At 43.0% G+C, this 14,366-nt stretch overlaps 1 protein-coding gene across 1 annotated transcript; it reads left to right on the plus strand.

The window, feature by feature from the left end:
• The first annotated feature begins 562 nt into the window (after window positions 1-562).
• Window positions 563-2,532, plus strand: LOC111953108 (protein FAM43A-like). The gene has a single exon (XM_023972209.2). It carries the CDS (start codon window positions 775-777, stop codon window positions 1,813-1,815), a length of 1,041 nt encoding a protein of 346 aa, XP_023827977.1. The 5' UTR covers window positions 563-774; the 3' UTR covers window positions 1,816-2,532.
• The last annotated feature ends 11,834 nt before the right edge of the window (window positions 2,533-14,366 follow it).

Here is a 14,366-nt window from a genome sequence, read left to right on the forward strand (position 1 = left end):
GATGGTATAAAAATACAGTATATACATATGGGATGAGTAATGCGAGATATGTAAACATTATTAAAGTGGCATTATTGAAGTGACTAGTGATTTATTTATTAAAGTTGCCAATGATTTTAAAAATCTATCAGTTCTGMTCTGAGTGAGTATATGTACAATGGAAGTATTGTTGGAATTATTAAAGTGGCATTATTGAAGTGACTAGTGATTTATTTATTAAAGTTGCCAATGATTTAAAAAATCTATCAGTTCTGCTCTGAGTGAGTATATGTACAATGGAAGTATTGTTGGAATTTACAGGTCGATGTATAGAAGCGGTTATATCAGTTTGTATATTAGCCTATTATTTCCAAATTCTTCTTATTTCAGTTCAGTTAATGAACCTCGGCAAGAGCACCCTGAGTGCCAATTGCATCCTCAAGGTAGAGCTGTTTAACTTTGGTCTCTCTCATAATGGTTCCATCCATCTCTCCCTCTATGTTCCCCTACAGAGACACTGTAATGGTTCAACCCAGTATATAGCCAATGTAGACCATCCAATTCTCAGCAGACCCAACCTCTGTCAGACAGACAGCGATCATAGAATGGGAGAGCGCAATTGTGTTTATGGAGAAGTCTTGAGAGGATAAACAAATTAAGTACAGGATAACTTGAACGTTTGTTGTATTGGAGTCGCTAATAAACCATAAAAGTCAGTCAAATATATACGATTTAGTTGCMGTAAAACGTTCGCTGTAGTGTACGTTATTGCTGTGGACGTGATACGACCATATAATGCTGCCTTGGAAGAAGAATAAGTTCGACTTGATTGAGGAAGATAAACAGTCGAAGCAGAAGGGCTATGCCGTGAGTTTGAACTACTCTGCCCTGACCTCCTTTGCCAAGTCTTGCCCGGAGAGTGCTTTGAACAGGGTTGGAAGCATGTTCAAGACAAAAAGGAAAAAGGTTAAAATTACCAGTGAGGACCCCACCTACACGGTCCTCTACCTGGGTAATGCCACCACCATCCAGTCGAAAGGAGAAGGCTGTACGGACGTGGCTGTGAGCAAAATTTGGGGCAAGAGCGAAATGGGCAAAAATGGCACGAAGATGAAACTGACCATCAGCTCGCAGGGCATCCGAATGGTGCATGTGGACGACAAGGCGAGGAGACCGGGACATTTGTATTTATTGCACCGGATAACCTATTGCGTTGCGGACCCAAGGCTACCCAAAATTTTCGCTTGGATATACAGACATGAGATGAAGCACAAGGCAGTGATGCTGCGGTGCCATGCGGTGCTGGTGTCCAAGCCGGAGAAGGCAAAGGCCATGGCACTACTTTTGTACCAGACCTCGGCGACAGCGCTTTCTGAATTTAAAAGACTTAAAAGGAGGGACGATGCAAGGCACCAGCAACAGCAGCTGATAGGGGAACAAACCATACCCCTTGTGCCCCTCAGGAAGCTTCTAAAYGGACAGTGTTATTACAAACCSCCGGTGGAGCGCAGCAGGAGCGCSCCCAAATTGGGCTCTATCACAGAGGACTTGATCGGAGAGGAGGARGAGGAGAAAGCGATGCWCTTTGAGTGTGAGGACATTYTAGACACGRATGACGATTGTGTGGGCAATGGTAAACAKGAGCTGTCCCAGATYATCAGTGACCTTGGAGAGATGWGCATWGGAAACGACGTACAAACACTAAAAGCGGACTTTAGGGTTACCCGACTCCTCTCCGGGGAGAGCACGGGCAGCGAGTCGTCAATAGAAAGCAACCAGGAGCCAATTTCTGTCTCAAACGGATTCGAGGAGGGGAAGATGCAGGAAATATCATGAAGTCTACGTTTTSCTGGAGCCAAAATTCCCTCCACTGGGATAAGAACAATTTCCTTTTCTGTTAATTTTATGCTGTCGGTTGTGAGTGTAGCCTATGCCTGTATTATTGTACCCCCTCGCCGACTTGAAAGGATATAGAGGGGTAGCCTATGTTATAGTTATTGAATGATATTTTGGCGAACATTGATAGCCTACAGAAAAGGGGCAGGACTGCATGCTGAGACTGGTCCCCGAAGTCACCGTGCGTACCAGGAGAGTGATGCACCGCTGATTCACACTTTATTAAGATGCTTTSTATTAGAACTTGTTTACCCAACCCAATTCCCGCGTGGAAATGCATTTTTCTTGCACAACATTGTCCAGAAATATGTAGCCTAACATTCCATTTTGAATGCACGTTTCCTTTTTGTCTCAATGGGTTAAATTAGAAGTCCCTCACTCTCCTTTCAGGAAGCTTTTCTACAATTATGTTTTTGCACTGTTGTGAAATTCAGTCGAGTATTACGTTTATTATGTGTATAATATCGTTTTCTCGTATATGTTATCAGAAACATAAATGTCATATCTTTGCTGTGCAAAAGAACAATACCCTAATGTATTAAGATGTACATAGTAAATGCATTGTGTATAAAAAATATCCATTATTTTTTAAAGGAGAAAAATGTGGTTTGTTTATGTGAACCTAAAAAAAATACCAATAAAAACAACAAAATAACATGCAGGCGTTTGTATAGTTTATGCACTCATTTGGAACATTATTTGTTCAAATCAGGTATCATCTCCATCAAGTGCACCTTGTAATTTGATGGCTTTTAACTTTCCGCCTCCAAATGAAGTCCAGATACTGATTATATCCATCACTGGGTTTAGAATTGCGATGAATTAATGGAAACATTAATGTCAGCATTCACACTTCAAAATTTGAAGGCCTGCTTTTTGTTGTTGCATAGCTCCATACCTGATTGATAACTCATCCATTTACCGACATGACACCCCTCATCCTTGGGAATCACATCATTTTGGGGAWATTGTTTTGATACAGGGTGGCATGCATAGGAGAGACATGTAGGGCCTAGATCTCAAGGACCCATTTTTTCTGGGGAAGGAAAAATACTATTTTGTTCTAGTGATTTCTAGTCAACTGTCAGTTCTCTCACAGACATTCTGCATTGCTCAGTTTATTTTGGTCACTGTTTCAAGATGTTACATATAGTAGATGTATTAGGCTACTTGTTGGGTCGACAAGCCACACCTCTCCAACACCTCTATTTTCCCCCCTGCTCTGTGTGCCTACAGTATTGCAGTCACCATGGGAATGATGGAATTACTAGAAATGCTTCATGATTGTTATGGTTGCAGTCATAGAACCTTACGGGCAGGTCAGGCCCAGCTAAACCACATCAACACAAGGTGCTCAAGTCATGAAGGATAAAGCATTGTGTTACATCAAACAAATACTTCATGTAAGACCAAGGAGTCTATTTTATAGTAGTTACTAAACTCAATGTTATTCATCTATTATTACAACTTAGTTACTGCATAATTTGGTACAGATTTAAGTACCTTAAGTATATCTGGAATAGCTATGTGTATCAGTACATCTCTGAGTCATGTCTGTATGTTAGTCCAAATGTCATCTTGACAGGTTTGATATTTGAAATCTTGCCTACAGCCTGGGTTGTCTCGTTTGAACAGAATAGGGTCTTAGGCTATGTAAGGTCTTAGGCTATGTAAGGTCTTAGGCTATGTAAGGTCTTAGGCTATGTGCATTCACAGACTGCCACCACCCTCTACTTTAGCTGCTTTTATATAAGTGAAAGGACTGGTACGGCTACTTCCCTCCCATGCACTACCAAGCCCGCTTAGCACCAGGCCCACATGGATTCCACCAAATGTATACAGTTCCTGTCTGACACTGAGTGGTATTAATAACTCAGTAGTGCCACTGTGGTCACAGTAGTGTTCTGTCGGGGGCTGGGGCTGTCACACTAAGCATGGCATTTTTCATATTATTTTTCATGWGAAGAGCTGAGGGGAGTCACCACTCTCTGTGGCTGTCTGTCTGGGGGGACTACTGTATTGATGTGGACATTAGTATTCTGCAGTGCAGCTCCAGCCCAGCATTAGCCTCAGTCTATCTGCCAGTGCTTTACCTCAGAGACCTCTACTGGACGCAGAGATGCTGCTTCAGAGGCAGCCACTTCTACCTCTGCTGCTGCTGCTCAGTAGCAAATAGAAACTGAATTAGAGATTAGGGGAGAAAGGTGAGCTTGTTCCCTGTTTAGTACCCAGGTGATGTGTGGATGCCTCAATCAACCTAGGCTGTCTCCAGACTTTTACAACACTTCAYGTATAGCCTGGATGGCCTACCACGGCTCTAAAAATGGCAAGTCGGTGCTTTGGGCCAATGATTGCCCATGGGTCCTATAAAAAGCAAAACTTCTCCTCATTTTGAATTGATGCAGTGGTGCTCAATAGGACACGGTAACACAAAACTCCACTACTGGGCTGTGTCACTCACTTCACTTTCCTTTTTTCTGTCAGGAAGCGTATGAAACTGTACCGAAATAGCAAGCGTGTCAAAACCCACACAGTTTCCCACAGTTTCCCTTCTCGATGTGGTGCTGCCCCAGCTGCTGTCTCACTGAAGCCTCCCGTACAATAATTACACCACAGACAGTACGACATCATCAGCACACGCCCACCCTGAAAATAAAGCAGCAGRATGTGCTATTAGTGGACAACTGCAAACTAGAGCTATAAACCTCTCATAAAGACCGTGAAACTGTCCATTAGTATACTATTTAAAGCTCCCCTTGCAATCACTAGACAGTTTGGCCCTAGTGCAGCAGTGACCTGTATATTTTCACTCCGTGCCAGCAAGCTCCATTTAGATGCTCTATTACAGGGCCGCCAAACATCACACGTTGTTCCTGTCTCTCTTGTTTCTCAGGGTAACCTGGATATCCGCTCGATGTGTATTGATAATTCTAATAAAACAGGCTTTTAATTTGAACTTTTATTTAACTAGGSAAGTCAGTTAAGAACAAATTCTTATTTACATTGACGGCCTACCCCGGCCAATTGTGCRCCGCCCTATGGGACTCCCAATCACAGCCGATTGTGATACAGCCTGGAATCGAACCAGGGTGTCTGTAGTGACGCCTCTTGCACTGATATGCAGTGCCTTAGACCGCTGCACCCTCGGGAACCCCTATAATGTTCAAAGTTCACCTACAATTTCCCCTTAAAGGTCCCGCAGAGTCATCCCATTTCCCAAGTAAAAGTAGCCAATGAATGATCAAAACATCACCCAKAATATTTTTGAGTGGGTGGGGAGCTTATATTCATGAGCTCGCCTTGACTGACAGCTCTTTGAAACACCCTTGTGGTTGTTGCCAGGAAACAAGGTAAATAATGGGCCACATGTCATTGATGACCAGTTAACAATGGGCCACATGTCATTCCGAGCCTAAATAGTATGCCTCAACCCATTTCTCTGCAAAATGCTCTCACGGTCAACAGAGCTGTTCATGGACTGTTGGATATCAGACAAACGGTTCGGTCACAAGACGCAGGCCTCCTAATTGTCCCTAGAATTTCTAAGCAAACAGCTGGAGGCAGGGCTTTCTCCTATAGAGCCCAATTTTTATGGAATGGTCTGCCTACCCATGTGAGAGACGCAGACTCGGTCTCAACCTTTAAATCTTTACTGAAAACTCATCTTTTCAGTAGGTCATATGATTGAGTGTAGTCTGGCTTAGGAGTGTGAAGGTGAATGGAAAGGCTCTGGAGCAACGAACCGCCCTTGCTGTCTCTGCCTGGCGTCCACTCTCTCCACTGGGATTCTCTGCCTCTAACCCTATTACAGGGCTGAGTCACTGGCTTACTGGTGCTCTTCCATGCCGTCCCTAGGAGGGGTGCGTCACTTGAGTGGGTTGAGTCACTGACGTGATCTTCCTGTCTGGGTTGGCGCCCCCCCCTGGTTGTGCCGTGGCGGAGATCTTTGTGGGCTATACTCGGCCTTGTCTCAGGATGGTAAGTTGGTGGTTGAAGATATCCCTCAGTGGTGTGGGGGCTGTGCTTGGCAAAGTGGGTGGGTTATATCCTGCCTGTTTGGCCCTGTCCGGGGTATCATCGGATGGGCCACAGTGTCTTCTGACCCTTCCTGTCTCAGCCTCCAGTATTTATGCTGCAGTAGTTTATGTGTCGGGGGGCTAGTCTGTTATATCTGGAGTACTTCTCCTGTCTTATCCGGTGTCTAGTGTGAATTTATGTATGCTCTCTCTAATTCTCTCTTTCTTTCTTTCTCTCTCTCGGGGACCTGAGCCTAGGACCATGCCTCAGGACTACCTGGCCTGATGAGTCCTTGCTGTCCCCAGTCCACCTGGCCGTGCTGCTGCTCCAGTTTCAACTGTTCTGCCTCGGCTATGGAACACTGACCTGTTCACCGGACATGCTACCTGTCCCAGACCTGCTGTTTTCAAACTCTCTAGAGACAGCAGGAGCGGTAGAGATACTCTCAATGATCGGCTATGAAAGCCAACTGACATTTACTCCTGAGGTGCTGACTTGTTGCACCCTCGACAACTACTGTGATTATTATTATTTGACCATCCTGGTCATTTATGAGCATTTGAACATCTTGGCCATGCTCTGTTATAATCTCCACCCGGCACAGCCAGAAGAGGACTGACCACCCCTCATAGCCTGGTCCTCTCTAGGTTTCTTCCTAGGTTTTGGCCTTTCTAGGGAGTTTTTCCTAGCCACCGTGCTTCTACACCTGCATTGCTTGCTTTTTGGGGTTTTAGGCTGGGTTTCTGTACAGCACTTTGAGATATCAGCTGATGTAAGAAGGGCTATATAAATAAATTTTATTATTTTATTTGAAACAGCAGCAATACACAACTGCATTTCTATTGTTTTGTAACTAATTGCAGAATACAATTCACTGAAACACTTCTTCACAATAATTAGTCAAACCTGAGTCACCTTAGAACCTTAAACATAATGGAAGGTACATGAAAACAGCATACATTAAGTGTATTGGACAATTTATTGGTGCCTCTGCATTAGCATTATAAATGACATAATGTTCAGAATTGTGTGTATTGATCAGACATTTATTTAATCATTTACAAAAAGGCCAGCATAGCTGACATATTAATAAACATGAACACAATTGAGAAATACAGGTGAGAAATAATAGTGAGACATCATTTGACATAAAACAAATAATAAAATAAGCCTAATATAGGCACCAGACTCCCCTACAGTCTGGATGGACCCCATTGATTTGTCCAATTTGTAACACTCATCTCCCGTCTGAATGCTTGGAAAACCAACAATACAAAGTAACAAAATGTGACATCATATCACGTAAAAGTTAATTACTTAGGCTTTAGGAAATGCAACCATCTACAGAGATTGTCAGGGAGGGGGGTGGGAGAGGAGGGGGACCGATGTACCCGCCTTCAATCAAGCAGGTTTCAGTTACCCACGTGGCTTCAGTCACCCCCAAGATTGAAGCGGGAGACAAATCCAGCTATGGCTTCTCACACTGGGCAGACAGGGATCCTGGGATCGACAGCTTGCACAGCTTCCCCACACGCTGGATCAAGGGTGACCTCGTTGAGAGGAGATCCAGGAGCCTGTCTACGTTGTCTGTGATGTTTTTGAAAAGGGAAATGTTTGTTAAATGGGTAGTACATTTTGTTTCCTTTTATTTAGTGTTCTGAGTTACGATTCTATCAAATGATCTACTCATTCTACAATGTTTTCTGGTGTTTTTGAAGTATTCCATTTTAAATATGCAATATTTGGTTGTGCACTTTTTTGTGAAACTTTTCAATGTTTATATTTTGAATTTTGGTGTGCCTGAAATGCTCAATTGATTTGAAATGAATAACTATGACTTACAGGATGTTGGGTCTGTCTTCACAGGCTCCACAGCATATCCCCCCTCTTTGCCCTGGGAAAGCTGATTTTGTATTACTGCATTCCTGYTGCGGTGGTTGCCTAGGAAGCTGTGCAGACAGAGTAGATGTTTAATTTTCAAAAATGTCCATCATTACAACTTGATAGGAAAGACAAAAGGAGGTGGAAAGTAAAATAATAATAATAATTTTCAGTGTAGCCTGTCCACCAGAAATGAAAAGCAGCCACTGCTGTCGGATTTCTTCATTCTTCAGAAAAACTTTAAATTAACACTATGGCATCCAGTCACAACACAGTGTGCTTTTYCCCGGCATGCTGGTAACTAGTTTGCTAGCTAAAAGTCAGAACATAGATGAAAAGGGTTAGTTACCAGTATCGTTCTGCTTGAGTTATCTTATGGTTTGCGCACATGTGATGACGGTTTTAAGGCGTTACGTATTTAAATGAGTTAAAATTRTAGGATCCTACCATTGGTGTATAACATTTCCAGTTTTACATGACATTGCATGAAGCCGAAAGTAATGCCTGCTTCCTGAATCCAAACTTTTCACATGGGGGGAGTGGACCATCTATGTACCAACTACAGTCATTTTTCATACTTTGGTCTACCTACCATGAACTGGTTTCATCCAAATATCATCCAATTAGATTTTTTTTTAAACAACATGATTTTCACTGTTCGGAACCTTTAACTTCTCACGAGTCACAAACCCGGATCCGGGATCCCCCCCATCAAAAAAGCTGACTAGCATAGCCTAGCCTAACGCGACAGGGATATCATATAATATAATTTTCATGAAATCACAAGTCCAAGACACCAGATGAAAGATACACATCTTGTGAATCCAGCCATCATTTCCGATTTTTAAAATGTTTTACAGCGAAAACACAATATGTATTTCTATTAGCTAACCACRATAGCAAAAGACTCAACCGCATATTTTCACAATTATTTTACCGCATAGGTAGCTATCACAAAATGTTAATTCATCTATTATTAAACTTAGTTACTGCATAACTTGGTACAGATTTAAGTACCTTAAGTATATCTGGAATAGCTATGTGTATCAGTCATCTCTGAGTCATGTCTGTATGTTAGTCAAATGTCATCTTGACAGGTTTGATATTTGAAATCTTGCCTACAGCCTGGGTTGTCTCGTTTGAACAGAATAGGGTCTTAGGCTATGTAAGGTCTTAGGCTATGTAAGGTCTTAGGCTATGTAAGGTCTTAGGCATGTGCATTCACAGACTGCCACCACCCTCTATTTAGCTGCTTTTATATAAGTGAAAGGATCGGTACGGCTACTTCCCTCCATGCACTACCAAGCCCGCTTAGCACCAGGCCCACATGGATTCCACCAAATGTATACAGTTCCTGTCTGACACTGAGTGGTATTAATAACTCAGTAGTGCCACTGTGGTCACAGTAGTGTTCTGTCGGGGGCTGGGCTGTCACACTAAGCATGGCATTTTTCATATTATTTTCATGTGAAGAGCTGAGGGGAGTCACCACTCTCTGTGGCTGTCTGTCTGGGGGGACTACTGTATTGATGTGGACATTAGTATTGCCAGTGCAGCTCCAGCCAGCATTAGCCTCAGTCTATCTGCCAGTGCTTACCTCAGAGACCTCTACTGGACGCAGAGATGCTGCTTCAGAGGCAGCACTTCTACTCTGCTGCTGCTGCTCAGTAGCAAATAGAAACTGAATTAGATTAGGGGAGAAGGTGAGCTTGTTCCCTGTTTAGTACCAGGTGATGTGTGATGCCTCAATCAACCTAGGCTGTCTCCAGACTTTTACAACACTTCACGTATAGCCTGGATGGCCTACCACGGCTCTAAAAATGGCAAGTCGGTGCTTTGGGCAATGATTGCCCTGGGTCCTATAAAAAGCAAAACTTCTCCTCATTTTGAATTGATGCAGTGGTGCTCAATAGGACACGGAACACAAAACTCCACTACTGGGCTGTGTCACTCACTTCACTTTCCTTTTTTCTGTCAGGAAGCGTATGAAACTGTACCGAAATAGCAAGCGTGTCAAACCACACAGTTTCCCACAGTTTCCCTTCTCGATGTGGTGCTGCCCCAGCTGCTGTCTCACTGAAGCCTCCCGTACAATATTACACCACAGACAGTACGACATCATCAGCACACGCCCACCCTGAAAAATAAGCAGCAGGATGTGCTATTAGTGGACAACTGCAAACTAGAGCTATAAACCTCTCATAAAGACGTGAAATGTCCATTAGTATACTATTTAAAGCTCCCCTTGCATCACTAGACAGTTTGGCCCTAGTGCAGCAGTGACCTGTATATTTTCACTCCGTGCCAGCAAGCTCCATTTAGATGCTCTATTACAGGCGCCGCCAAACATCACGTTGTTTCCTGTCTCTTCTTGTTTCTCGGGTAACCTGGATATCCGCTCGATGTGTATTGATAATTCTAATAAAACAGGCTTTTAATTTGAACTTTTATTTAACTAGGCAAGTCAGTAAGACACTTCTTATTTACATTGACGGCCTACCCCGGCCAATTTGTGCGCGCCCTATGGGACTCCCAATCACAGCCGATTTGTGATACAGCCTGGAATCGAACCAGGGTGTCTGTAGTGACGCCTCTTGCACTGATATCAGTGCCTTAGACCGCTGCACCCTCGGGAACCCCTATAATGTTCAAAGTTCACCTACAATTCCCCTTAAAGGTCCCGCAGAGTCATCCCATTTCCCAAGTAAAGTAGCCAATGAATGATCAAAACATCACCCATAATATTTTTGAGTGGTGGGGAGCTTATATTCATGAGCTCGCCTTGACTGACAGCTCTTTGAAACACCCTTGTGGTTGTTGCCAGGAAACAAGGTAAATAATGGGCCACATGTCATTGATGACCAGTTAACAATGGGCCACATGTCATTCCGAGCCTAAATAGTATGCTCAACCCATTTCTCTGCAAAATGCTCTCACGTCAACAGAGCTGTTCATGGACTGTTGGATATCAGACAAACGGTTCGGTCACAAGCCGCAGGCCTCCTAATTGTCCCTAGAATTTCTAAGCAAACAGCTGGAGGCAGGGCTTTCTCCTATAGAGCCAATTTTTATGGAATGGTCTGCCTACCCATGTGAGAGCGCAGACTCGGTCTCAACCTTTAAATCTTTACTGAAAACTCATCTTTCAGTAGGTCATATGATTGAGTGTAGTCTGGCTTAGGAGTGTGAAGGTGAATGGAAAGGCTCTGGAGCAACGAACCGCCCTTGCTGTCTCTGCCTGGCCGGTTCCACTCTCTCCACTGGGATTCTCTGCCTCTAACCCTATTACAGGGGCTGAGTCACTGGCTTACTGGTGCTCTTCCATGCCGTCCCTAGGAGGGGTGCGTCACTTGAGTGGGTTGAGTCACTGACGTGATCTTCCTGTCTGGGTTGGCGCCCCCCTGGGTTGTGCCGTGGCGGAGATCTTTGTGGGCTATACTCGGCCTTGTCTCAGGATGGTAAGTTGGTGGTTGAAGATATCCCTCTAGTGGTGTGGGGGCTGTGCTTTGGCAACGTGGGTGGGTTATATCCTGCCTGTTTGGCCCTGTCCGGGGGTATCATCGATGGGGCACAGTGTCTTCTGACCTTCCTGTCTCAGCCTCCAGTATTTATGCTGCAGTAGTTTATGTGTCGGGGGCTAGTCGGTTATATCTGGAGTACTTCTCCTGTCTTATCCGGTGTCTAGTGTGAATTTATGTATGCTCTCTCTAATTCTCTCTTTCTTTCTTTCTCTCTCTCGGGGGACCTGAGCCCTAGACCATGCCTCAGGACTACCTGGCCTGATGAGTCCTTGCTGTCCCCAGTCCACCTGGCCGTGCTGCTGCTCCAGTTTCAACTGTTCTGCCTGCGGCTATGGAACACTGACCTGTTCACCGGACATGCTACCTGTCCCAGACCTGCTGTTTTCAAACTCTCTAGAGACAGCAGGAGCGGTAGAGATACTCTCAATGATCGGCTATGAAGCCAACTGACATTTACTCCTGAGGTGCTGACTTGTTGGCCCCTCGACAACTACTGTGATTATTATTATTTGACATCTGGTCATTTATGAGCATTTGAACATCTTGGCCATGCTCTGTTAAATCTCCACCCGGCACAGCCGAAGAGGACTGACCACCCTCATAGCCTGGTTCCTCTCTAGGTTTTTCCCTAGGTTTTGGCCTTTCAGGGAGTTTTTCCTAGCCACCGTGCTTCTACCCTGCATTGCTTGCTGTTTGGGGTTTTAGGCTGGGTTTCTGTACAGCATCTTTGAGATATCAGCTGATAAGAAGGGCTATAATAATAAATTTTTTATTTTATTTGAAACAGCAGCAATACACAACTGCATTTCTATTGTTTTGTAACTAATTGCAGAATACAATTCACTGAAACATTCTTCCACAATAATTAGTCAAACCTGAGTCACCTTAGAACCTTAAACATAATGGAAGGTACATGAAAACAGCATACATTAAGTGTATTGGACAATTTATTGGTGCCTCTGCATTAGCATTATAAATGACATAATGTTCAGAATTGTGTGTATTGATCAGACATTTATTTAATCATTTACAAAAAGGCCAGCATAGCTGACATATTAATAACATGAACACAATTGAGAAATACAGGTGAGAAATAATAGTGAGACATCATTTGACATAAAACAAATAATAAAATAGAGCCTAATATAGGCACCAGACTCCCCTAAGTCTGGATGGACCCCATTGATTGTCCAATTTGTAACACTCATTCTCCGTCTGAATGCTTGGAAACCAACAATAAAAAAGTAACAAAATGTGACATCATATCACGTAAAAGTTAATTACTTAGGCTTTAGGAAATGCACCCATCTACAGAGATTGTCAGGGAGGGGGTGGGAGAGGAGGGGGACCGATGTACCCGCTTAATCAAGCAGGTTTCAGTTACCCACGTGGCTTCAGTCACCCCCAAGATTGAAGCGGGAGACAAATCCAGCTATGGCTTCTCACACTGGGCAGACAGGGATCCTGGGATCGACAGCTTGCACAGCTTCCCCACACGCTGGATCAAGGGTGACCTCGTTGAGAGGAGATCCAGGAGCCTGTCTACGTTGTCTGTGATGTTTTTGAAAGGGAAATGTTTGTTAAATGGTTAGTACTTTTTGTTTCCTTTTATTTAGTGTTCTGAGTTACGATCTCATCAAATGATCTACTCATTCTACAATGTTTTCTGGTGTTTTTGAAGTATTCCATTTTAAAATATGCAATATTTGGTTGTGCACTTTTTTGTGAAACTTTTCAATGTTATATTTTGAATTTTGGTGTGTGAAATGCTCAATTGATTTAAATGAATAACTATGACTTACAGGATGTTGGGTCTGTCTTCACAGGCTCCACAGCATATCCCCCTTCTTTGCCCTGGGAAAGCTGATTTTGTATTACTGCATTCCTGCTGCGGTGGTTGCCTAGGAAGCTGTGCAGACAGAGTAGATGTTTAATTTTCAAAAATGTCATCATTACAACTGATAGGAAAGACAAAGGAGGTGGAAAGTAAAATAATAATAATAATTTTCAGTGTAGCCTGTCCACCAGAAATGAAAAGCAGCCACTGCTGTCGGATTTCTTCATTCTTCAGAAAAACTTTAAATTAACACTATGGCATCCAGTCACAACACAGTGTGCTTTTTCCCGCATGCTGGTAATATTTGCTAGCTAAAAGTCAGAACATAGATGAAAAGGTTAGTTACCAGTATCTTTCTGCTTGAGTTATCTTATGGTTTGCGCACATGTGATGACGGTTTTAAGGCGTTACGTATTTAAATGAGTTAAATTGTAGGATCCTACCATTGGTGTATAACATTTCCAGTTTTACATGACATTGCATGAAGCCGAAAGTAATGCCTGCTTCCTGAATCCAAACTTTTCACATGGGGGGAGTGGACCATCTATGTACCAACTACAGTCATTTTTCATACTTTGGTCTACCTACCATGAACTGGTTTCATCCAATATCATCCAATTAGATTTTTTTTTAAACAACATGATTTTCACTGTTCGGAACCTTTAACTTCTCACGAGTCACAAACCCGGATCCGGATCCCCCATCAAAAAAGCTGACTGCAAGCCTAGCCTAACGCGACAGGGATATCATATAATATATTTTTCATGAAATCACAAGTCCAAGACACCAGATGAAAGATACACTCTTGTGAATCCAGCCATCATTTCCGATTTTTAAAATGTTAACAGCGAAAACACAATTAGTATTTCTTTAGCTAACCCCGATAGCAAAAGACTCAACGCATATTTTCACAATTATTTTACCGCATAGGTAGCTATCACAAATTCGACCAATAAAGATATAAATAGTCACTAACCAAGAAACAACTTCATCAGATGACAGTCTTATAACAGATTTATTGTATAGCATATGTTTTGTTCGAAAAATGTGCATATTTCAGGTATAAATCATAGTTTAACATTGCAGCCACCATCACAAATCTCACCAAAGCAGCTAGAATAACTACAGAGACCAACGTGAAATACCTAAATACTCATCATAAAAAATTTATGAAAATACATGGTGTACAGCAAATGAAAGACAAACATCTTGTGAATCCAGCCAATATTTCAGAT

This window comes from Salvelinus sp. IW2-2015, linkage group LG26 (assembly GCF_002910315.2).
Source record: "Salvelinus sp. IW2-2015 linkage group LG26, ASM291031v2, whole genome shotgun sequence".
Classification (NCBI taxonomy): Eukaryota; Metazoa; Chordata; class Actinopteri; order Salmoniformes; family Salmonidae; genus Salvelinus; species Salvelinus sp. IW2-2015.